The following is a 25101-nucleotide window of genomic DNA, read 5'->3' as shown; positions in this document are numbered from 1 at the left end:
GGCAACTAAGCCCACGCGCTGCTACTACTGAGCACATGGGCTACAACTAGAGAGCCCACGTGCCACAACTACAGAGCCCACATGTTCTGGACCCCACACACCACAACTACAGAGCCCACACACTCTGGAACCCAAGCTCCACAACAACTGAGCCCACACACCACAACTAGAGAGAAGCCTGCATGCCGCAGCAGAGGATCCTGCATGCTGCAACTAAGACCCAACGCAGCCAAAAATAAAATAAATAAATAAATAAATAAATATTGGGACTTCCCTGGTGGTGCAGTGGTTAAGAATCTGCCTGCTGATGCAGGGCACATGGGTTTGAGCCCTGGTCCAGGAAGATCCCACATGCCGCGGAGCAACTAAGCCTGTGCGCCACAACTACTGAGCCTGCACTGTAGAGCCTGCGAGTCACAACTACTGAGCCCTCATGCCACAACTACTGAAGCCTGCATGCCTAGAGCCTATGCTCTGCAACAAGAGAAGCCACCGCAATGAGAAGCCCGCGCACCACAACGAAGAGTAGCCCTCACTCGCTGCAACTAGAGAAAGCCCATGCACAGCAACGAAGACCCAATGCAGCCATAAATAATTAAATAAATAAATAAATATTAAAAGAAAAGAAAAGACAACTGAATTTAAAAATAGGTAAAGGGCTTAAGTAGCCATTTCTCCAAGGAAGATATACAGACGGCCAACAAGCACATGAAAAGATGTTCAACAGCATTGGTCATTAAGGAAATGCACATTAAAACCACAATAAATGTCACAACTACTAGGATGCTGTAGTCAAAAATATGGAAAATTATGTGTTGACAAGGATGTGGAGAAATAGAAACCCTCATACATTGCTGGTGGGAATGTAAAATGGTGCAGGAACTGTGGGAAAGAGTTCATCAGTTCCTTGAAAGTTAAACATAGAATTACCATATGACCCAGAAATTTCACTCCTAGGTATACCCAAGACAAATGAAGAGATATGTCCACAAGGAAATTTGTACAGAATGTTTATATCATTCATAATAGCCAGAAAGTATAAACAACCCAAATGCTCATTAATAGATAAATGGATAATCAAATTGTGGCATATACATATAGTGAAATATTATTCAGCCATAAAAAGGAGTGAAGTACTGATACATGCTACAAATAGGCAGAGCCTCGAAAACATTATGCTAAATGAAAAACCAGACACAAAAGGGTCACATATTGTATGATTTATTTTATGTAATGTATCCATAATAGGCAAATCCGTAGAGACAGAAAGCAGATTAGAGATTACCAGGGAAGGGGGGAATGGGGACCAACTACTTAATGAGTACCAGATTTTTTTTGATGAAAAAGTTTTGACACTAGAGTGAACTAGTGTTTGCACACCACTGTGACTGCACTAAGTGCCACTGAATTATACATTTTAAGATGGTTAATTGTATGTTATGTGAATACAAGTAAAAGAATAATAACATTTTTAACTGAGTCAAGAAGAAATATAAAATATTAATAATTATATATGTAATAATAAAAGCATTTCCACAAAGAAACTGCAAGTCAGGTAACTTCACCAGTGAATTTCTCCAAACATTTAAGGAAAAAATACCACTCTTACATGACTTTTCCAGAGAATAGAAGAGATATTTCGATGAGGCCAGATAATTTTGATTCCAAAGCCTGACAAGGGCATTACAAGAATGGAAATTATAGACTAATCTTTCTCATGAACAAAATATTAGTAAATAAAATTCAAGGATGTACAAAAGGGTGGTACATCACAACCAAGTGGAGTTTTGTTCCAGAAATGAAGATTGTTTTAACATTTGAAAATCAATCAATACAGTATACCACATTAACAGTAAAAAGGAAAAAATGTGATGGGAAAAAAAGCACTTGACAAAAATTAATACCTATTCATGATTTTTTTAAGTCTAAAACTAGGATACAAGTGAACTTTATTTGAATCAAGGGTTATCTACAAAAAATCTAGAGAAAACATCGTATTTAGTAGTAACATATTAATAAGGACATTCACTGCCATCACTTTCATTTAATATTGGTACTGGAGGTCCTAGCCAGTGCAGGAAAAAAAAAAAAAAGTGAAATAAAGAATAAAGAGTGAAATATGTGAAGATTTAATAGGCAGAGTTTAAACTGTTATTATTTGCAGACAAAATAATTGTGTATTTTAAAAATCCAAAAGATTCTGCAGATAAGCTGTTTAGAATTAATAAGTGAACTTAGCAAGTCACTAGATACAGGATCAATATTCAAAAATTGAATTTTTTTCTATGTAGTAGTAACAAAGAATTAGAACATAAAAAAATTTTAAATACCATTTATAGTAGATCAAAAATTACCAAATACCTAGGAATAAATTTAATGAAGGATATATAAGTGTTCTACATAGAAATGTGTACAGAGAAAGAAGATCTAATAAATAGAGTATGCTATATTCATAGGTTGGAAACTCAGTCTTGCAAAGATGTCAGTTCTTCCCCCAATTGATCTATAAATTAAACACAGTCTCAGTCAAAATGCCAACAGATTTTTTTGTGGAAATTGATAAGCTCATGAAATTTATATGGAAGTGCAAAGGACCACGAATAGCCAAAGTAGTTAAGAACAAAGCTTAAGAACCTATACTACCAGACCCCAAGACTTTTTACAAAACTCCAGTACTTAAAACAGAGTACTATTCACCTAGCACCCAGATCTTGGTTTCTAAATATTATTCTCCAATAAAAGGAACCAAGGCTCTTTGAAAGAAGTGGTTAATTCCACAACTGGAGCATGGAAAATACAAGATGAGCTTGTAACATCTTTTGGTGCCAGTGAGCTAGGAAATGCATGGGAAAGGATGAGGGCACGTTGAAAGGACATAAGAACCAACCTGAAGGAGGGCCTAAAAGCCTAAATCAATTTGAGCAACAAAATAAAAAATGATCATATTAAATTATAACCCATAGACTAACACAAATATCCATGAGTCCATGCTGATATAAATAAATGAAGGAGAAGGGGCATCTCTTCCTTACTGAAGAATCCCAGTTAGTGTACAAGGAATTAGGGAACTACAAAACCACCACCAGGCAAACACTGCAGAATTGTTGCAAGCAAGATGGATGCTAAAATCAGTGGGCAAAAGCCTGAGAAAAAAATAGGATATTTTCATAGTTTCAATGTCTCTCCCCCAAGATACTGACCAGTTGCAAAGGAGAAAATAGTAACTTTACAGTGGAGAGACCCAGTAGACATTGCCATAACCAAGTGATCATGGTTGATATGTCAAAATACTGAAAAACAAGGAAGAACTAAGAAACTGTCACAGATTTGAAGAAACTAAGGAGACACAACTAGATGCAAGCGGGGTCCTGGATTGGATCACAAGATAGGAAAAGAACATTAGTGAAAAAACTGGTGAAATGCAAATAAAGTCTGTTTGGTGAATACTATACGAGTATTAATATCAAAACATTAGTGTTAATTTCCTGCTTTTGATCATTGTTCTATGGTTATGTAAGATGTGAATGTTGGAAAACTGGGGAGAGAAGTATATATGAACTCTGATATTATTTGCAATTTTCCTATAAGATTATTTCAAAATAAAAGGTTTTTTGTGTTTTTTTTAAACTGGCATGGTATTGACACAAGATGCATTAGTTTCCCGGGGTTGCTGTAACAAAGTACCACAAGCTGGATGGCTTAAAACAACAGAAATTTATTAATCTCTCACAGTTCTGGAAGCTAGAAGTTCGAAATTAAGGTGTTGGCAGGGCCATGCTGCCTCTGAAGGCTATCTAGGGGAGGATCCTTCCTTGCCTCTTCTTAGAGGTTGTCAGCAATCCTTGATATTTTTTGGCTTGTAGCTGCATCACTTCAGTCTCTGCCTCTGTCTTCACCTGGCCTTCTTCCCTGTGTCTCTGTATATCCTCTCCTCTTCTTCTAAGGACAACAGTCATATTGGATTTATGGTCTACCCTAATCCTAATGTGACCTCATTTTAACTAATAAATAGTCTGCAAAGATGCTATTTCCAAACAAGGTTACATTCTGACGTAGCAGTTTGACATTAATTTTGAGGGGACACGATTCAACCCAGTATACAAGGATGGGCAGATAAACCAGTGGGATAAAACAGAAACTCTAGAAACAGAACCACATATTGGTCTGACTTACAGCAGATGTGCCATTGCAACACAGTGGGGAAAGAAGTGTCTCTTCAATAAAGGAGTCAAATGAAAATCTGCATGTGGATAAAAAGAACATTGACCTCTACCTCACATCATACATAAAAACTAATTTCAGATGGATCATAGACCTAAATGTGATAGGTAAAATAACAAATTATTTTCATGATACACACAAGAGATTATCTTCATTATCTGGGGGTCGGCAAAGATTTCTTTAACTGGACACAAAAAGAACTGACATTATTGGGAAGAGTTGATAAACTGGACTTAATTTAAATTAAAAGCTTTTGTTCATCAAAAGATAACATTAAGAGAATGAAAAGGCAAGCCATAGAGTATTGCAGTACCCAACAGAGGACTTGCATCTAAAATATTTAAAGAGCTCCTACAAATCAATAAGAAAAATATAGTCAACTCATTTTCTTTAATGGACAAAAGACTTGAACAGGCATTTCGTAAAAGAAAATATCCAAACAGGCAATAAGCATATGAAAGGGTCCTAAACATCATTTGCGAAATGCAAAATTAAAACCAAAATGAGATACCACTGAACACCCCCCAGATTGGCTAAAAATTTTTAAACTGACCCTACCAAGCTGTGGCAAAGATGTGGAACAACTAGAACTTTCATGCACTACCCATAGGAGTAAAATTTGTACAAGCACTTTGGACCAGCAATTCTACTCCTAGATACACACTCAACAGAAATGAGTCTATATGTCCACTAAAAGACATGTAGAAGAATTTGTATAGCAGCTTGATTCATAATTGCCCCAAACTAGAAGTAACCTAAATATTTGTCAACAGTGGAATGGATAAATAGTTTTATATTCATTTGTAAAATGGAACACTATATGTCAGTCAAAAATATAATCACTGCAACAACATGGATGAATTTCACAAGTAATTGTTGACTGAAAGAAGCCAACACAGGAGAGTATATACCAAATGATCCATTTGTGTGAAGTTCAAAAACAAGCATAATCTACAATGATAAAAATTAGGATAGTTTTAGGGGTGAATGTTGATTGGGAAGAGTCATTTCAGGGATGCTGGAAATGTTCTATGTATTGATCTGGGTGATAGTTACAGTGGTGTGTATAATTTTTTTTTAATACTTATCTGTATTCTTGAGGCTTTTGCACATTATTAGATGTATATTATATTGATACTTCAATTTTTTAATTAAGAAAAGTGTGATATATTAAATATTATTGAAATAAGTGGACTATTGTCAATATAAAAAAATGAGCCTTCATTAAAATATTTGAGATTTTGTTTTAGTGAGATTTCACTTGAACTTATATATTTGGATAACATTCTATGGTTCACTGGTCACTTTCTCATAACATGGTAACAGATATGTCATTTGAGTGTATTCTAGAATAAAGATTCTGGATTTTAAACCATAAATGATATAAATTAATACCAAAAAAATGCAGTTTTAAAATTTTTGTCAAATTCTTATACAGAAATCTCAGTATTGCATTTCTCATTTCTGTCTTTCAGGCTGAGACATCAAGCACACAAAGAATTTTATGCCTACAAACAGGTGAGATTTACTTAAGATTGGCTTTGATCATGTTTTTCACCAAAAAAATGAGACCTCAGGTTTCCACTCATATTTTAAACTGGGACTAGATTTACTTGTGTTCATTTTAGCATTTTGCTTGCCAATTTGCCCTACAAAATACTTCACTTTAAGTGTTCTTTTTTTTTTTTTTTTTTTTTTGTCTGTGTTGGGTCTTCGTTGCTGTACGCGGGCTTTCTCTAGTTGCGGCGAGTGGGGGCTACTCCTCGTTGCAGTGCCTGAGCTTATTGTGGTGGCTTCTCTTAAGTATTACTTGAAGTTATAGAAAGTTCAAATGATAAAATAATATAACTTAACAGGGAACTTTGGCCAACATTTTGGTAAAGGGAAATGCTGTAGCTTAAAATCCTTAAAGTTACTATTATCCTAATGGAGTTCAGAGATTCCATTAAATGAAATTTTTACCTTCTTCATTAGAAGACATACTAGTTCCTCAGAGGTAACCAGCTGTATTATACTGATCTCATCTCCTCCCCTTTGTACTTTAAATGTTAGTTCACGTCACACCACTGGAAGTCCAGATACTTCAGTCATTGCTATTAACTCCTAGCCCTTTGTACTATCCCTTTGCTGATATGTTCTTTAAGGTAATAAATTTCGCTTTTCTTGAAGGCCAGTAAAATTTGTTTTTTCTTCCATGTGTCATCCATTAATGTTTTACCACTGACACCAAACAGTGGGCCTAGGTGTTCCTTAATTTTCTTTTGACCCCGAGCATGAAATTATTTTTGTCGTCCATAGCAATTTGGGAGGGGGGGAGAGGTGGGGGGGGCAAGCTTCAGTTTATTTGGGTCTTTAATCTTGCTAACACTGATGTTACAGACCATGTCGTCATTTTAGGATTACATACCTTTTTGTCCATGTCTCTTTGAAATCTGAGCTCATTGGCGAGTTCCTTAGATGTCCACACTGATGTCCATAGGTAACCACACATGGGTCTCGTGTGGGATTCATATACAGATATGAATGTCTTAGTTTTCTTTTTTTTTTTTAGCATCTTTATTGGAGTATAATTGCTTTACAATGGTGTGTTAGTTTCTGCTGTATAACAAAGTGAATCAGTTATACATACACATATGTTCCCATATCTCTTCCCTCTTGCATCTCCCTCCCTCCCACCCTCCCTATCCCACCCCTCTAGGTGATCACAAAGCACCGAGCTGATCTCCCTGTGCTATGCAGCTGCTTCCCACTAGCTATCTATTTTACGTTTGGTAGTGTATATATGTCCATGCCACTCTCTCACTTTGTCACAGCTTACCCTTCCCCCTCCCCATATCCTCAAGTCCATTCTCTAGTAGGTCTGTGTCTTTATTCCCGTCTTACCACTAGGTTCTTCATGACCTTTTTTTTTTTTCCCTTAGATTCCATATATATGTGTTAGCATACTGTATTTGTTTTTCTCTTTCTGACTTACTTCACTCTGTATGACACACTCTAACTCCATCCACCTCACTACAAATAACTCAATTTCGTTTCTTTTTATAGCTGAGTAATATTCCATTGTATATATGTGCCACATCTTCTTTATCCATTCATCCAATGATGGACACTTAGGTTGCTTCCATGTCCTGGCTATTGTAAATAGAGCTGCAATGAACATTTTGGCACATGACTCTTTTTGAATTATGGTTTTCTCAGGGTATATGCCCAGTAGTGGGATTGCTGGGTCGTATGGTAGTTCTATTTTTAGTTTTTTAAGGAACCTCCATACTGTTCTCCATAGTGGCTGTATCAATTTACATTCCCACCAACAGTGTGAGAGTGTTCCCTTTTCTCCACACCCTCTCCAGCATTTATTGTTTCTAGATTTTTTGATGATGGCCATTCTGACCGGTGTGAGATGATATCTCATTGTAGTTTTGATTTGCATTTCGCTAATGATTAGTGATGTTGAGGATTCTTTCATGTGTTTGTTGACAATCTGTATATCTTCTTTGGAGAAATGTCTATTTAGGTCTTCTGCCCATTTTTGGATTGGGTTGTTTGTTTTTTTGTTATTGAGCTGCATGAGCTGCTTGTAAATCTTGGAGATAAATCCTTTGTCAGTTGCTTCATTTGCAAATATTTTCTCCCATTCTGAGGGTTGTCTTTTGGTCTTGTTTATGGTTTCCTTTGCTGTGCAAAAGCTTTTAAGTTTCATTAGGTCCCATTTGTTTATTTGTGTTTTTATTTCCATTTCTCTAGGAGCTGGGTCAAAAAGGATCTTGCTGTGATTTATGTCATAGAGTGTTCTACCTATGTTTTCCTCTAAGAGTTTGATAGTGTCTGGCCTTACATTTAGGTCTTTAATCCATTTTGAGTTTGTTTTTGTGTATGGTTTTACGGAGTGTTCTAATTTCATACTTTTACGTGTACCTGCCCAGTTTTCCCAGCACCACTTATTGAAGAGGCTGTCTTTTCTCCACTGTATATGCTTGCCTCCTTTATCAAAGATAAGGTGACCATATGTGCATGGGTTTATCTCTGGGCTTTCTATCCTGTTCCATTGATCTATTTTTCTGTTTTTGTGCCAGTACCATACTGTCTTGATTACTGTAGCTTTGTAGTATAGTCTGAAGTCAGGGAGCCTGATTCCTCCAGCTCCATTTTTCGTTCTCAAGATTGCTTTGGCTATTTGGGGTCTTTTGTGTTTCCATACAAATTGTGAAATTTTTTGTTCTAGTTCTGTGAAGAATGCCAGTGGTCGTTTGATAGGGATTGCATTGAATCTGTAGATTGCTTTGGGTAGTAGAGTCATTTTCACAATGTTGATTCTTCCAATCCAAGAACATGGTATATCTCTCAATCGATTTGTATCATCTTTAATTTCTTTCATCAGTGTCTTATAATTTTCTGCCTACAGGTCTTTTGTCTCCTTAGGTAGGTTTATTCCTAGATATTTTATTCTTTTTGCTGCAATGGTAAATGGGAGTGTTTTCTTAATTTCACTTTCAGAGTTTTCATCATTAGTGTATAGGAATGCAAGAGATTTCTGTGCATTAATTTTGTATCCTGCTACTTTACCAAATTCATTGATTAGCTCTAGTAGTTTTCTGGTAGCATCTTTAGGATTCTCTATGTCTACTATCATGTCATCTGCAAACAGTGACAGTTTTACTTCTTCTTTTCCTATTTGGATTCCTTTTATTTCTTTTTCTTCTCTGATTGCTGTGGCTAACACTTCCAAAACTATGTTGAATAATAGTGGTGAGAGTGGACATCCTTGTCTTGTTCCTGATCTTAGTGGAAATGGTTTCAGTTTTTCACCGTTAAGGACGATGCTGGCTGTGGGTTTGTCATATATGGCCTTTATTATGTTGAGGAAAGTTCCTTCTATGCCTACTTTCTGCAGGGCTTTTAACATAAATGGGTGTTGAATTTTGTCGAAAGCTTTCTCTGCATCTATTGAGATGATCATATGATTTTTCTCCTTCAATTTGTTAATATGGTGTATCACGTTGATTGATTTGCGTATATTGAAGAATTCTTGCATTCCTGGAATAAACCCCATTTGATCATGGTGTATGATCCTTTTAATGTGCTGTTGGATTCTGTTTGCTAGTATTTTGTTGAGGATTTTTGCATCTATGTTCATCAGTGATATTGGCCTGTAGTTTTCTTTCTTTGTGACATCTTTGTCTGGTTTTGGTATCAGGGTGATGGTGGCCTCATAGAATGAGGTGGAGAGTGTTCCTCCCTCTGCAATATTTTGGAAGAGTTTGAGAAGGATAGGTGTTAGCTCTTCTCTAAATGTTTGATAGAATTCGCCTGTGAAGCCATTTGGTCCTGGGCTTTTGTTTGTTGGAAGATTTTTAATCACAGTTTCAATTTCAGTGCTTGTGATTGGTCTGTTCATATTTTCTATTTCTTCCTGGTTCAGTCTCGGCAGGTTGTGCATTTCTAAGAATTTGTCCATTTCTTCCAGGTTGTCCATTTTATTGGCATAGAGTTGCTTGTAGTAGTCAATTAGGATGCTTTGTATTTCTGCGGTGTCTGTTGTAACTTCTCCTTTTTCATTTCTAGTTTTATTGATTTGTCCTCTCCCTCTTTTTCTTGATGAGTCTGGCTAATGGTTTATCAATTTTGTTTATCTTCTCAAAGAACCAGCTTTTAGTTTTATTGATCTTTGCTATCGTTTCCTTCATTTCTTTTTCATTTATTTCTGATCTGATCTTTATGATTTCTTTCCTTCTGCTAGCTTTGGGGTTTTTTTGTTCTTCTTTCTCTAATTGCTTTAGGTGCAAGGTTACGTTCTTTATTTGAGATGTTTCCTGTTTCTTAACTTAGGATTGTATTGCTATAAACTTCCCTTTTAGAACTGCTTTTGCTGCATCCCATAGGTTTTGGGTCCTCGTGTCTCCATTGTCATTTGTTTCTAGGTTTTTTTGATTTCCCCTTTGATTTCTTCAGTGATCACTTCGTTATTAAGTAGTGTATTGTTTAGCCTCCATGTGTTTGTATTTTTTACAGATCTTTTCCTGTAATTGATATCTAGTCTCATAGTGTTGTGGTCAGAAAAGATACTTGATATGATTTCAATTTTCTTAAATTTACCAAGGCTTGATTTGTGACCCAAGATATGATCTATCCTGGAGAATGTTCCATGAGCACTTGAGAAAAATGTGTATTCTGTTGTCTTGGGGTGGAATGTCCTATAAATATCAATTAAGTCCATCTTGTTTAATGTATCATTTAAAGCTTGTGTTTCCTTATTTATTTTCATTTTGGATGATCTGTCCATTGGTGAAAGTGGGGTGTTAAAGTCCCCTACTATGATTGTGTTACTGTCGATTTCCCCTTTTATGGCTGTTAGTATTTGCCTTATGTATTGAGGTGCTGCTATGTTGGGTGCATAAATATTTACAATTGTTATATCTTCTTCTTGGATCAATCCCTTGATCATTATGTAGTGTCCTTCTTTGTCTCTTGTAATAGTCCTTATTTTAAAGTCTATTTTGTCTGATATGAGAACTGCTACTCCAGCTTTCTTTTGATTTCCATTTGCATGGAATATCTTTTTCCATCCCCTCACTTTCAGTCTGTATGTGTCCCTAGGTCTGAAGTGGGTCTCTTGTAGACAGCATATATACAGGTCTTGTTTTTGTATCCATTCAGGCAGTCTGTGTCTTTCGGTGGGAGCATTTAATCCATTTACATTTTAGGTAATTATCAATATGTATGTTCCTATTCCCATTTTCTTAAATGTTTTGGGTTTGTTATTGTAGGTGTTTTTCTTCTCTTGTGTTTCTTGCCTAGAGAAGTTCCTGTAGCATTTGTTGTAAAGCTGGTTTGGTGGTGCTGAACTCTCTCAGCTTTTGCTTGTCTGTAAAGGTTTTAATTTCTCCATCAAATCTGAATGAGATCCTTGCTGTGTAGAGTAATCTTGGTTGGAGGTTTTTCTCCTTCATCACTTTAAATATGTCCTGCCACTCGCTTCTGGCTTGCAGAGTTTCTGCTGAAAGATCAGCTGTTAACCTTATGGGGATTCCCTTTTGTGTTTTTTGTTGTTTTTCCCTTGCTGCTTTCAATATGTTTTCTTTATATTTAATTGTTGATAGTTTGATTAGTATGTGTCTTGGCGTGTTTCTCCTTGGATTTATCCTGTATGGGACTCTCTGTGCTTCCTGGACTTGATTAACTATTTCCTTTCCCATATTAGGGAAGTTTTCAACTATAATCTCCTCAAATATTTTCTCAGTCCCTTTATTTTTCTCTTCTTCTTCTGGGACCCCTATAATTCGAATGTTGGTGTGTTTAATGTTTCCCAGGGGTCTCTGAGACTGTCCTCAGTTCTTTTCATTCTTTTTTCTTTATTCTGTTCTGCAGTAGTTATTTCCACTATTTTATCTTCCAGGTCACTTATCCGTTCTTCTGCCTCAGTTATTCTGCTATTGATCCCTTCTAGAGTATTTTTAATTTCATTTATTGTGTTGTTCATCATTGCTTGTTTACTCTTTAGTTCTTCTAGGTCCTTGTTAAATGTTTCTTGCATTTTGTCTATTATATTTCCAAGATTTTGGATCATCTTTACTATCATTATTCTGAATTCTTTTTCAGGTAGACTGCCTATTTCCTCTTCATTTGTTAGGTCTGCTGGGTTTTTACCTTGCTCCTTCATCTGCTGTGTGTTTTTCTGTCTTCTCATTTTGCTTATCTTACTGTGTTTGGGGTCTTCTTTTCGCAGGCTGCAGGTTCATAGTTCCCGTTGTTTTTGGTGTCTGTCCCCAGTGGCTAAGGTTGTTTCAGTGGGTTGTGTAGGCTTCCTGGTGGAGGAGACTAGTGCCTGTGTTCTGGTGGATGAGGCTGGATCTTGTCTTTCTGGTGGGCAGGTCCACATCTGGTGGTGTGTTTTGGGGTGTCTGTGGCCTAATTATGATTTTAGGCAGCCTCTCTGCTAATGGATGGGGCTGTGTTCCTGTCTTGCTAGTTGTTTGGCATAGGGTGTCCAGCACTGTAGCTTGCTGGTCATTGAGTGAAGCTGGGTCTTGGTGTTGAGATGGAGATCTCTGGGAGATTTTCGCCATTTGGTATTACGTGGAGCTGGGAGGTGTCTTGTGGACCAGTGTCCTGAAGTTGGCTCTCCCACCTCAGAGGCACAGCCCTGATGCCTGGCTGGAGCACCAAGAGTCTTTCATCCACACAGCTCAGAATAAAAGGGAGATAAAATAGAAAGAAAGAAAGAGGATAAAATAAAATAAAATAAAGTAAGATAAAATAAAATAAAGTTATTAAAATAAAAAATAATTATTAAGAAAAAAAATTTTTTTAAGTAAAAAAAAAAAAAAACGGACGGACAGAGCCCTAGGACAAATGGTGAAAGCAAAGCTATACAGACAAAATCTCACACAGAAGCATACACATACACCCTCACAAAAAGAGGAAAAGGGGAAAAAATAATATATCTTGCTCCCAAAGTCCACCTCCTCTATTTGGGATGATTCGTTGTCTATTCAGGTATTCCACAGATGCAGCGTACATCAAGTTGATTGTGGAGCTTTAATCCGCTGCTTCTGAGGCTGCTGGGAGAAATTTCCCTTTGTCTTCTTTGTTCGCACAGCTCCCAGGGTTCAGCTTTGGATTTGGACCCGCCTCTGCGTGTAGGTCGCCTGAGGGCGTCTGTTCTTCGCTCAGACTGGACGGGGTTAAAGGAGCAGCTGATTCGGGGGCTCTGGCTAACTCAGGCCGGGGGGAGGGAGGCGTACGGATGCGGGACGAGCCTGCGGCGGCAGAGGCCAGCGTGACGTTGCAGCAGCCTGAGGCACGCCCGTGCGTTCTCCTGGGAAAGTTGTCCCTGGATCACTGCACCCTGGCAGTGGCAGGCTGCACAGGCTCCCGGGAGGGGCGATGTGGATAATGACCTGTGTGCGTACCCAGGCTTTTTGGTGGCGGCAGCAACAGCCTTAGCATCTCATGCCCGTCTCTGGGGTCCGCGCTGATAGCCGCAGCTCGCGCCCATCTCTGGAGCTCCTTTAAGCAGCGCTCTTAATCCCCTCTCCTCTTTCACCAGGAAACAAAGAGGGAAGAAAAAGTCTCTTGCCTCTTAGGCAGCTCCAGACCTTTTCCCGCACTCCCTCCTGGCTAGCTGTGGTGCACTAACCCCTTCAGGCTGTGTTCACACAGCCAACCCCAGTCCTCTCCCTGCGATCCGACCGAAGCCGGACCCTCAGCTCCCAGCCCCTGCCCGCCCCGGTGGGTGAGCAGACAAGCCTCTCGGGCTGGTGAGTGCTGGTCGGCACCGATCCTCCGTGCGGGAATCTCTCCGCTTTGCCCTCCGCGCCCCTGTTGCTGTGCTCTCCTCCGTGGCTCCGAAGCTTCCCCCCTCCGCCACCCACAGTCTCTGCCCGCGAAGGGGCTTCCTAGTGTGTGGAAACCTTTCCTCCTTCACAGCTCCCTCCCACTGGCGCAGGTCCCATCCCTATTCTTTTGTCTCTGTTTTTTGTTTTTTCTTTTGCCCTACCCAGGTACGTGGGGAGTTTCTTGCCTTTTGGGAGGTCTGAGGTCTTCTGCCAGTGTTCAGTGGGTGTTCTATAGGAGCAGTTCCACGTGTAGATGTATTTCTGATGTATCTGTGGGGAGGAAGGTGATCTCCGCGTCTTACTCTTCTGCCATCTTCTCTCCAACCTTAGTTTTCTAAAGGAATGAATCTTTTTGTCTCAAATTGTTTTTTGAGGAACCTCCACACTGTTTTCCATAGTGGCTGCACCAACTTACATTCCCACCAACAGCGTAGGAGGGTTCCCTTTTCTCCACACCCTCGCCAGCATTTGTTATCTGTAGACTTTTTAATGATGACCATTCTGACTGGTGGGAGGTGATACCTCATTGTAGTTTTGATTTTCATTTCTCTGATAATTAGTGATGTTGAGCATCTTTTCATATGCCTGTTGGCCATCTGTATGTCTTCTTTGGAGAACTGTCAATTTAGGTCTGCTGCCCATTTTTCAATTGGGTTGTTTGTTTTTTGTTATTGAGTGTATGAGCTGTTTGTATATTTGGAAATTAAGCCCTTGTCAATGGCATCATTTGCAAATATTTTCTCCCAGTCCTTAAGTTGTCTTTTCATTTTGTTTATGGTTTCCTTTGCTGTGCAGAAGCTTTTAAGCTTGATTAGGTCCTATTTGTTTAGAGATGTTCTTTTTAAATAGTCATCTGCCCTCTTGTCATTTTGCATTCTTTTTAACTGATATCCAGTCACCACAAAGTCAAGTTAGGGACAGCACCTGGATGAGTTTTAAACCCATTTACATAATTCTGGATAGAGCTAAAGTTTTCTGAGAATAGTGATGTATAATAATAAGCAAAGCTTCCAAAATTAAGATTGACCTTACTTTTCAGTCTTTTATAAATTACCAGTCTGTCCCATGAGTCAATACTGTGTTTTACCAAATCATGAGGCAAGCAATCTCATTTACTTTCCCCCCATATTAGCACATACTTCAGATAGGCATGTGTTAATTTCTTCTCCCAAAATTTAATCTATTCTCAAAGAGATTTTAAAATTGCTTTTCAGGAGAATACCGCACCATTGCTCAAGTTAAAAGAATGTTGCTAAAGTGTTCTATCTCAAACTGTAAGAGATTCTCTCTAATACTGAATATGAGGTGAAATGAGCTATATACAGAAAAGAAAAATATTTGTAAGAATTATGAGAAATCTTTTAAATTACAGATTTAAATGGGCATAAAAGCATACTTTTTTTGTCTTACAGGTTATATTAAAAGAAAAAGTAAAAGAACTGAATTTACATGAGGTAAGTTACCTATAAGTATTTTAATCTGTTCTTGAGTATATTCTAACAGAAGTGGTATGCTGTGGTATGCTTAAACATCTTTATTTTCAGAAGCTGAAAAAAATTGGGCTTATTTTGATCAGCTTAATAGAATATTTGATGGTGAGGTCACATAAAAATCAATTTTGTGAAGACTTATAAAAGTGTAAAATAACTCATTTTTAATAGGGATGGTGCCAGTGTAAGATTTCATAGCAGCAGGGATGCTGCTTGCTGTCCATGCTATACGAGTAGGAGATAGATATAAACAAGTTTTTCTACTCAAGATGAATTTGCACTAATTTCACTCTTGAAAATGTTCCCAGAAGTCCTTTCTTACCAATGGCACAAACAAGGCAGTGATTACTTCATGAAGGTGGGGGTTTGGGGAGGTGAGACAGAGGCATGGAATAGGGAAGAACATATAGGGAGAGATATGAACTCTTGGACTTGTCTAGTGATGAGGTTGCGTGGTTGGGGTGTTCCTTATATTGTTATGCTTTCTAAGCTAAATACAGAAGTGTGTGGGTATCCTGCTATGCACCTTAAGACACATAGTCTGTAGTAATTCTTGTTTATTTTATTCCTTGTCTTGCCACTGATTTCAGATGTTCAGAGTTTTTATTTTTAATTTTAGGGCCCTTTCTCTTCCACCCTTTCTGAGTTTTTTAATTGCTGTTTAAAGCAAGGACTTGAAAAGCTACACATTGTAATATCTATGTTTTATATAGCATAACTGTGGTGAAGCTACATTACCAGTCTATTCAAGGAGAGTTAATTTGTGAAATTATTTGAATAATAATAAAAAAATAATGATTTATATTATTGTTGAACACTTTGAAGTCATCTACTGCTCCTTTGCTCTTTTTTAAAAATATTTATTTATTTATTTATTTGGTTGCACTGGGTCTTAGTTGTGGCAGGCGGGCTCCTTAGTTGCGGCATGCATGTGAGCTCTAGTTCCCTGACCAGGGATCAAACCCAGGCCCCCTGCATTGGGAGCTCAGAGTCTTAACCACTGTGCCACCAGGGAAGTCCCTCCTTTGCTCTTTCTGCATATTTTTTATCAAAGAGTTGATATGGTACAGCATTTCAGAACTAACCTTGGATTAAACTCAAGCATCAAATACTGTTTGATTTAAAATTTTTTCCCAAAACAGTAATAGAAAGTGATCCTCTTCTGTTTGGAGTCTTTTTGATGACCATAAATGAAAAGATCAAATTCTGACATACATTAACAATACTGAATAACCATGTTTGTCAGGAATAGAAGTCTTCCTTATTCGTCTGACCCATTAGTTTAGAATCTTTACCCTGAATAAGTGAATTGTGTTGCATCATTACATATCAGAGTTAGTATCCCAACCGCACCCACTAATTCCAGTTCTGCTGTACCTAAGAAAACCTAACCTTGCTCTACAACTTGTTTCCACAGGCCAGTCATGTACTTTTCACAGTTTGGTCCTTTTTGGATGCACTTCTTTGTGTTGAAACTATTTTGTCAAACTTCCTTGTGTGTGTGCATTCCTGTAGCCTAATTATACAGTGATACATAGCTTGTTCCTGTGTAAGCACATGGAATTTCAATATGAATAATGTTATTAGTGAATAATTATAATAGTGGAAAATCGGAGACAAGCTAAATGTCCACCAGTAGTGTAACAAATAAATAAAACATAATACACTGGAAGATTATCCATCAAGAGAGGGAGGGAGGGAGAAAAAGAAGGAAACCTGATACAGTGATTCATACAGTGAGGTACTATACGGCAGGCAAAATTAAGGAACACGCTCCATCTATAAACACGTCAACCTAGATAGATCTCTAACGGGATCGTGAAAAAGCAAGTTGCAAAATGATATAAATGTTTATATCATGTATGTAAACTAAGATAAACACATTTTTCATGGATTTATATGCATACTGCATAGTGTTTGAAAAGGATGCATAATGATCACACAGAGGAGGAGAGAAGAGGGAAAAGATTAGGGGAAGTTGGTCAAAAGGGATGTTAATTTTATATATAATGTTCTTAATTTTAAAGAAGGAAAGTAAGTTAATATATTATTTTAAAAATACAGTTGAGGAATTCCCTGGAGGTCCAGTGGTTAGGGCTCCATGCTGTCACTGCCGAGGGCCCGGGTTCAATCCCTGATCAGGGAACTAAGATCCCACAAGCCATGTGGCAAAAAAAATCTAAAAAGTACAGTTGACCCTTGAACAACATGGGTTTGAACTGCACGGGTCCACTTATATGCAGATTTTTTTCAATAGTGAATACTACAGTATTACACGGTCTGTGTTCGTTTGAATCTGTGGATGATCCCACATGCCGCGTGGTGCGGCCAAATGTTAAAAATAAATAAATAAATAAATTACATCTAATGGAGTCTTGGTATCAAGAGAAACAGAAAGGTGCCATGGAAGCTGTGACACACTGGGGCATGCAAGGTCCTGTGTTAAAGAAGTTGTCAGCACTCAGCTCTAGCTAATTGTTACCATAGAGGAATATAGGCTATTGCCAACTATTGCCAGATCTGGTTTTTTTTTTTAAGAGAAGCCTGAGAGCCTTGACATTAGTCTGTGATCTGCTTGTCATTTGCATTTAGTCTTTGATTTGTTCACCAGTGTCCCCAGCTCTGGTTATGGTGAATGGTTGCTTTCTCCACTAAATTTCTTTTGCACCTTTATCAAAAATCAAATGGCCATTTTTTGTGAGTCTATTTCTGGATTCTCTATTCTGTTCCATTGATTTCTGTGCCTGTGTCCCTTCACCAATACCACAGTCTTGATTACTGTATTTTTATAGCAAGTCTTAAAATCAGGCAATATGATTCCTCCAACTTTATTCTTCTTTTCCAAAACTGTTTTAGCTAGTCTGGTTCCTTTGCTCTTCCATGTAAATTTTAACAGCAGCTTGTCTATCTGTACACACATAAACAACAACAACAAAAATCCTGCTGGGATCTTGATTAGTATTGCATTAAATATATAAATCAGGGGAAAATTGATATCTTTACCATGTTGAGTTTTCTAATCTGTAAACACATTATGTCTTTATATTTGAAGTGAGTGTTTTTATAGACAGCATATAGTTAGGTCATGTTTTTTAATCCACCCTGCCAACCTGTCTTTTAATTGATGTGTTTAGACCATTTATGTTCAATGCAATTATTGATGTGTTTGAAATTAGGTCTACTCTTTTACTATTTATCTTCCGCTTTTCCCCTCTTTCTTATTCCTCTGTTTCCTCCTACCTTCTTTTGTGTTATTTGAACATTTTTAGTATTTTATCTATTGTGATTTTATCTTTTTGTATAATTTTCTAGTGGTTACTTAGGGATTACAAAATAAATACCTAGAATCAATTTTTTTAGCACTTCATTTGTAATGTAGAAAGCTTATCACCATATAGATCCCTTTACTTTTACTCCTTTATACAGTAAGTGTCATATTACACCTTTATACATTAAAAATGGCATCAGACAATGTTACATTTTTTACTTTTAACCATCAGATATATTTTAAAGAATTCAGGAGGGGACGAATAGTTTGTTATATTTATCCGGATATTTACCGTTTCTTTGCTCTTAATTCCCAATGTTCCAAGTTTCCTTCTTATGTCATTTTCCTTCTATGTGATGAACCTCCTTTAGCAATTCTTTTAGAGCAGATCTGCTGGCTATGAATTCTATTAGTTTGCCTTCATCTGAGAATGTCTTTATTTCACCTTTATTCCTGGGTTATTTCTTTTCCTTCAGCACTTTTAAAATGTTGTGCCACTTCCTTCTGACCTCCATGGTTTCTGATGAGAAATTCATAGTCATTCGAATCATCGATCTCCTATCCATAATGTGTCATTTTTCTCTGGCTGCTTTCAAGATTTTTTTCTATGTCTTTAGTTTTCAGCAATTTGATTATGATATGTCTCAGCATGGATTTCTTTGGATTTTTCCTGTTTGGGGTTTACTCAGCTTCACAAATATGTAGGTTTGTCTTTCGCCAAGCTTGGGAAGTTTTCAGCCATTATTTCTTCAAATATTTTTTCTGTACTGTATTCTTTCTATCCTGCCACTCTCCCAGAGAAGGCCTCATCCACCTGCTGTGGCCATGTGGGCCAATCAGAACCCTGAGCCCACATCTACAGTACAGTACAGTGATACAGCCATCCATATAGCTTCTAAATTTGAACATGTTTGGGTCCATCCCCTCTTCTGTCAGGGTGATATTGCCTATACATACAGAAAGGAAAGGAGAACCTGCTCCCTCCTGCATCTCAGCAGCAGGTGGGATCCTAGCTACACAAGGACAGGAAAAGTCATCTTTAGGTCAGTTTTCCTGGATCAGGCAGAGAGTGGGTGAGGAGTCATGTGGCAGACATGCTATGGCCCTGCTCTACCCTACTTTCCACAAGAAGAGACTGTAGGAAGGTGACCCCATTGGAGTTGCCCCCCTGTGTAAAATGAAGTTAGGAACATCTTTTCCTTCTCCTCACCTCTCCACAAGCTCATTCCCTTCCCTTTGGTCCAGTGAGGAGGGGGTCTGGTGGTACAAGTTTTGCCACATCCCTTTCTTATGTAGGAGGAGACGTAAACCCTCTCAGTCTTTCTAGGATTACTGATCATTCTTCTTATAAATCACATTACTCAAATTAATTTTTAAATTATAATATAAATACTTAGAGCCCAACTGAGTTTCGTCCCTCAGTTTAAATTGTAAAAATTGTTTTACAAAAATAGTTTTTAAAAAAACCCCAAAGCATGTATAGGGAGCTGACAGTATACAGGACCCTAGAGATTGAGTGGGCAAAGTATAGTCCCTCCCTGCCCTCAAGGAGCACTGGTCCCACAGGAAAGAAAGCCATAAGCCAGTGAGGCAAGGACAGTAAAGGGCTGAGCACACGAACACATGAGGGCCATGGAACGGACGGCCCACTGCACTTCAGTTTGGAATAAGAAAGTCAGATCTTTCCTGAGCAGCATAGCCATGTTTAGAGTGCTTTCATAGCTTTTAAAGATTCCAACCTTAAATGACACGTCTGAACTGGGAATGCTGCCTTTGCAAAAGATATGATTATCCTCGTAACTATTCAAGGAAAGGTATATTAGTGTTCACTACCACCATCAAAGAATGATTGTATATTTAAAAGAAAATCATTTTGGCTAAATTCCCTGAGCTGTGGGTCATTTTCATTGTGTGACATTGTCTTCCCCACATGACTCTCCACTCCCTAGCTTGCATTTTGAGGTAAATTTATAGACTGTGTCAACCCCTTGAAAATTGTCAAATCCTTCCTTCTTGGTCATTTTAGGGATCATGCACTCTGTGAATACTAGAAAATTAGGCTTCTTTCCAGTATATATGCTATGGTCACTAAAAGCCATTTTTCCCTTGAAATTTGTTTTATTTATGGGTATTATCTCAGTGTAAAGAAAATGGAATCATGTATACAAGGTGGCAAAATTACCAAGATGTCTGTTTCTTCATATAATTTATCTTAGGAGCAAGGGAACTGACACTTTAAAAAATTTAGGTGAGGTAAGTATTATTCCTTATTTTGCTTTTGTAAAAATTGAGGTTTAAGAAAGTTGAGGAAAATGGGCATGTCCTCTAGCTTCTGAGTGTGGAGAAAGAAGGTGACCCTATCTTTCTGAGTCTGGAGCCTTCACATTATGATGCCCCTACTGCACCCACAAACTTGAAGCTTCTGCTGTTCCTCAAGCTGCAAAAAATTACTTTGAAATGCCGTGAACCGGCTTCCTTTTGTTCTCTGCAGATGCCATCAATAATATGTAAAACAAATAAACTCAAGTATCTATAGACTGACCAATCAGTAAATGTATGTCCTAGCCCTGTTTCTGACAGGGCTGATAGGATCTATTCTTTGATTTCAAAAAATGAAGAGTGATGGGAATGTTTCCTATCCTCATTCTGTGAGGCCAGTATTGCCCTAATATCAAGACCGGTCAATGACATCATAAAAAAAGAAAACTCCAAACCAATATTCCTTATGAATATAGTTGTAAAAAGCCTCAACAAAATACTAACAAACCAAATTCAGCAGCATATAAAAAGGATTATATATCATAACTAAATGGAATTTATCCCAGGAATACAAGGTTGGTTCAACAAGGGAAAATGAGTCAATGTAATACCCCCTATTGACAGAATAAAGGGGTAGGGAGAACACATGACCACCTCAATAGATGCAGAAAAAGCATTTGACAAAATTCAACATTCTTTTATGATAATACTCAATATAAACTAGGAGCAGAAGGGAACTTCTGCAACTTGATAAAGATTTCTATGAAAAACCCACAACTAACATCATACTTAATGAAAGGCTGAAAGCTTTTCCTCCTAAGGGGAAACAAGACAAGGATGCCTACTCTTATCACTTTTATTCAACATTGTACTGGAGGGGTCTAGGCAGAGCAGTTAGGCAAGAAAAAGTAATCAAAGGTATCCAGATTGGAAAGAAAGAAGTAAAGCTATATTTGTAGACATGATTTTGTAAACACAGAAACCCCTAAAGAATCCACCAAAAATCACGAGATAAATGAGTTCAATAAATTTCCAGGATAAAGATCAATATACAAAAATCAGCTGTTGGAAAGAAAGAAGTAAAGCTATATTTGTAGATATGATTTTGTAAACACAGAAACCCCTAAAGAATCCACCAAAAATCACGAGATAAATGAGTTCAATAAATTTCCAGGATAAAGATCAATATACAAAAATCAGCTGTAGGGACTTCTCTGGTGGCCCAGTGGTAAAGAATTTGCCTTCCAATGCAGGGGACGCAGGTTCAATCCCTGGTCAGGGAACTAAGATCCCACGTGCCGCGGGGTAACTAAGCCCCAGGCCACAACTACTGAGCTCACACACCTCAACTAGAAAGCCTGCATGCGGCAAACTACAGAGCCCACACGCCCTGGAGCCTGTGTGCCACAGCTAGAGAAGAGAAAACCCGCAGGCCACAGCTAGAGAGAAGCCTGCGCGCTGCAACGAAAGATCCCACATGCCTCAACGAAGATCCCGTCTGCCGCAACTGAGACCCGATGCAGCCAAAAATAAAGTAAATAAATAAATTAAATAAATAAATAAATAAAATCAGCTGTATTTCTAGGCAGTGGCAATGAACAATCTGAAAATGAAATTAAGAAAGCAATTCCAATTACAATAGCATCAAAAAGAACAAGATTCCTAGGCATAAATTTAACAAAAGAAGCTCAGACTTGTACACTGAAAAATTATAAAACATCATTGAAAGATATTATAGAAGACCTAAATGAATGGAAAGACATCCTTTGTTCACGGTTTGGAAGACTTACTATTGTTAATATAGCAGTATTCCCCCCAAATATTTACAAAATCAACACAACTCCTGTCAAAATCACAGCTGCCCTTTCTTTTTTTTTGTAGAAATTAACAAGCAGAATTTAAAATTCACATGGAAATGCAGGAGACCCTGAATGGCCAAACACAGTCTTAAAAAGGAGAGGATCGGAGGATTCACACCTCCCAATATCAGAACGTACTGCAAAGCTACAGTATTTAAGACAGTGTGATACTGGGGATGGACAGACATACAGATCAATGGAATAGAAATGAGAGTTCAGAAATAAACCCATACATTTATGGTCAATTGATTTTCAACAAGGATGCCAAGACATCCAATAGGAAAAGAGTAGTCTATTCAACAAATGGTGCTGGGATAACTAGATAACCACACAAAAAAGAATGAAATTGGAGCCCTGCTTCACACCATACACAAAGGAACTCAAAAATGAATCAAAGACCTAAATGTAACAACTAAAATAACAAAACTCTTAGAAGTAAACATAAATATATATCTTCGTGGCTTTGGATTAGACAATGATTTCCTATATACAACACCTAAAAGCACAAGCAGCCAAAGAAAAAACTAGATAAATCGAACTTCATCAGAACTTAAAACTTTTGTGCTTCAAAGGACATTATCAAGAAAGTAAAGAGACAGGGATTTCCCTGGTGGTCCAGTGGTTAAGAATCTGCCTTCCAATGCAGGGGACGTGGGTTCGATCCCTGGTGGGGAAACTAAGATCCCACATGTCACGGGGCAACTAAGCCCACACGCCACAACTAGAGAGCCTACACGCTGCAACTACTGAGCCTGTGCACTCTGGAGCCTGCATGCCGCAACTAGAGAGAGAAGCCCGCGCACCACAATGAAAGATCCCGCGTGCCACAACTAAGACCCGATGCAGCCAAATAAATAAAATATTTTTTTTTAAAAGACATTGAAAAAAAAAAAAGAAAGTAAAGAGACAAACCACAGGGAGAAAATATTTGCAAATCTTATATCTGATAAGAGTTTGGTATCCAGAATACACAGAGAACTCTTACAACTCATTAATAAAAAGCCTACAAAATAAAAAGATCTGCAAATACTTTGTCCCAGTCTTTTTATCCTAACAGGATCTTTTGCAGAGCAGAAGTTTTTAAATTTGATGAAATCCAGTTTACCAATTTTTTTTGGTTGCTTGGTGCCTATGGATGTCCCATTGCTCCAACACCATTTGTTGCAAAGGCTGTCCTTCTGCCATTGAAATGCTTTTGCACCTTTGTCAAAATCAGTTGGCTATCTGATAAGGGATTTGTGTCTAGTATATATAGAGAAGTCTCACAACTCAATAATAAAAAGAAAAATTACCCAACTAAAAAACGGGCAAAGAATTTGAAAAGACGTTTCTCCAAAGAAGGTATACAAATGGCCAGTAAGCACATTGTTAGTCATTAGGGAAATGCAAATCAAACCCCCAATGAGATGTCACTTCATACCATCTAGGATGGATATAATCAAAGAGACAGACAATAATAATAACCTGAAGATATGGAGAAATTGGAGCCCTCATACACTGCTGGTGAGAATGTGAAATGGTTTGGCCACTTTGGAAAACAGTTTAGTAGTTCCTCAAAAAGTTAAACATAGAGCTACCATATGACCCAGAAATTCTACTCCTAGATATATACCCAAGAGAAATGAAAACTCTTAACAGATACTTGTGCACCAATGTTTAGAGCAAGATTATTCACAATAGCCAAAAGGTATAAACAACCCAAGTGGCCATCAACAGATGAATGGATAAATAAATGTGGTATATTCATATAACGGAATACTGTTTTGCCACAAAAATGAATGAAGTATTGATTCATGCTACAGCATGAATGAACTTTGAAGGTATCTTTCTAAGTGAAAGGAGACAGACACAAAAGACCACATGTTGTATGATACCATTACATGATTCCATTCCATTTTGAAATGACCAGAATAAACAAATCCATCAAGACAGGAAGTTGATTAGTGGTTGCCAGGGGAGAAGGTGGAATGGGGGGTGACTGCTTATGGACATAGGCTTTTGGAGGCAGGTGATAAAAATGTTCTGGAATTAGATAGTACAATGGTTGCACAACTCTGTGAATATATGAAAAACTGCTGAATTGTATACTTTACAGGGGTGAATATTATGATGTGTGAATTATATATCTCCATTTTTAAAAAGGAATGAGAGAAACAATCTTGTTGAAACACTGGAAAGTAAAGCTCATTTGCAAAATATGATCTGTAAATTTGTAAAATTAGTTTGAGCCTTGAGGGAACTTCTCAGATCTCAGGCTTTTCTCTTCATGATTGCCCTTGGCTTTTGGTCAACTTTAGTGCTTAACATGTCAGAATTTATCTTGTTTTTTTTTTTCAGGTGACTATGGTTTTAGAATTTTTTAAGAAGAACATAATAGCCATTAATAGTAAACTCCATTTGAAAAGGCTACAAATCTAATTTTGGATTCTGGAAAAATAATCAAAGCAACGTCTTGCCCTTTGGTAGGATCAGCGCTGAATCTCTACAGGGCAGAGCCAGCAGTCCTCACCCTGTTTCAGAAGGCTATGCTGGGAGGGAAGCTGGGTTAAGGCCAGAGGACCTTTTCACACAGTGTAGGAGGTGGGAACATCATTCCCCCTTTACAGATGGGAAGCAGAAGCCCAAAAAGGATCATCCCAAGGCTGGAACTGCTAGTTTCTCATCTTTAC

The 25101-nt window shown here is 37.8% G+C and overlaps 1 protein-coding gene across 7 annotated transcripts in view; it reads left to right on the top strand.

The window, feature by feature from the left end:
* Positions 1-25101, top strand: part of RNF24 (ring finger protein 24) — a 169114-nt gene that overhangs the window by 135283 nt on the left and 8730 nt on the right. For all 7 annotated transcript variants that reach the window (XM_082431926.1, XM_082431925.1, XM_082431929.1 and 4 more), the window contains 2 exons: positions 5697-5739; positions 14969-15010. In XM_082431926.1, coding sequence (XP_082288052.1) covers positions 5697-5739; positions 14969-15010 — 85 coding nt within the window. The remainder of the gene's footprint in view (positions 1-5696; positions 5740-14968; positions 15011-25101) is intronic.

The sequence above is a fragment of the Balaenoptera physalus genome, assembly GCF_965194825.1.
Source record: "Balaenoptera physalus genome assembly, chromosome: 16".
Lineage (NCBI taxonomy): Eukaryota > Metazoa > Chordata > Mammalia > Artiodactyla > Balaenopteridae > Balaenoptera > Balaenoptera physalus.
This window is presented reverse-complemented; position numbering and strand designations above follow the sequence as displayed.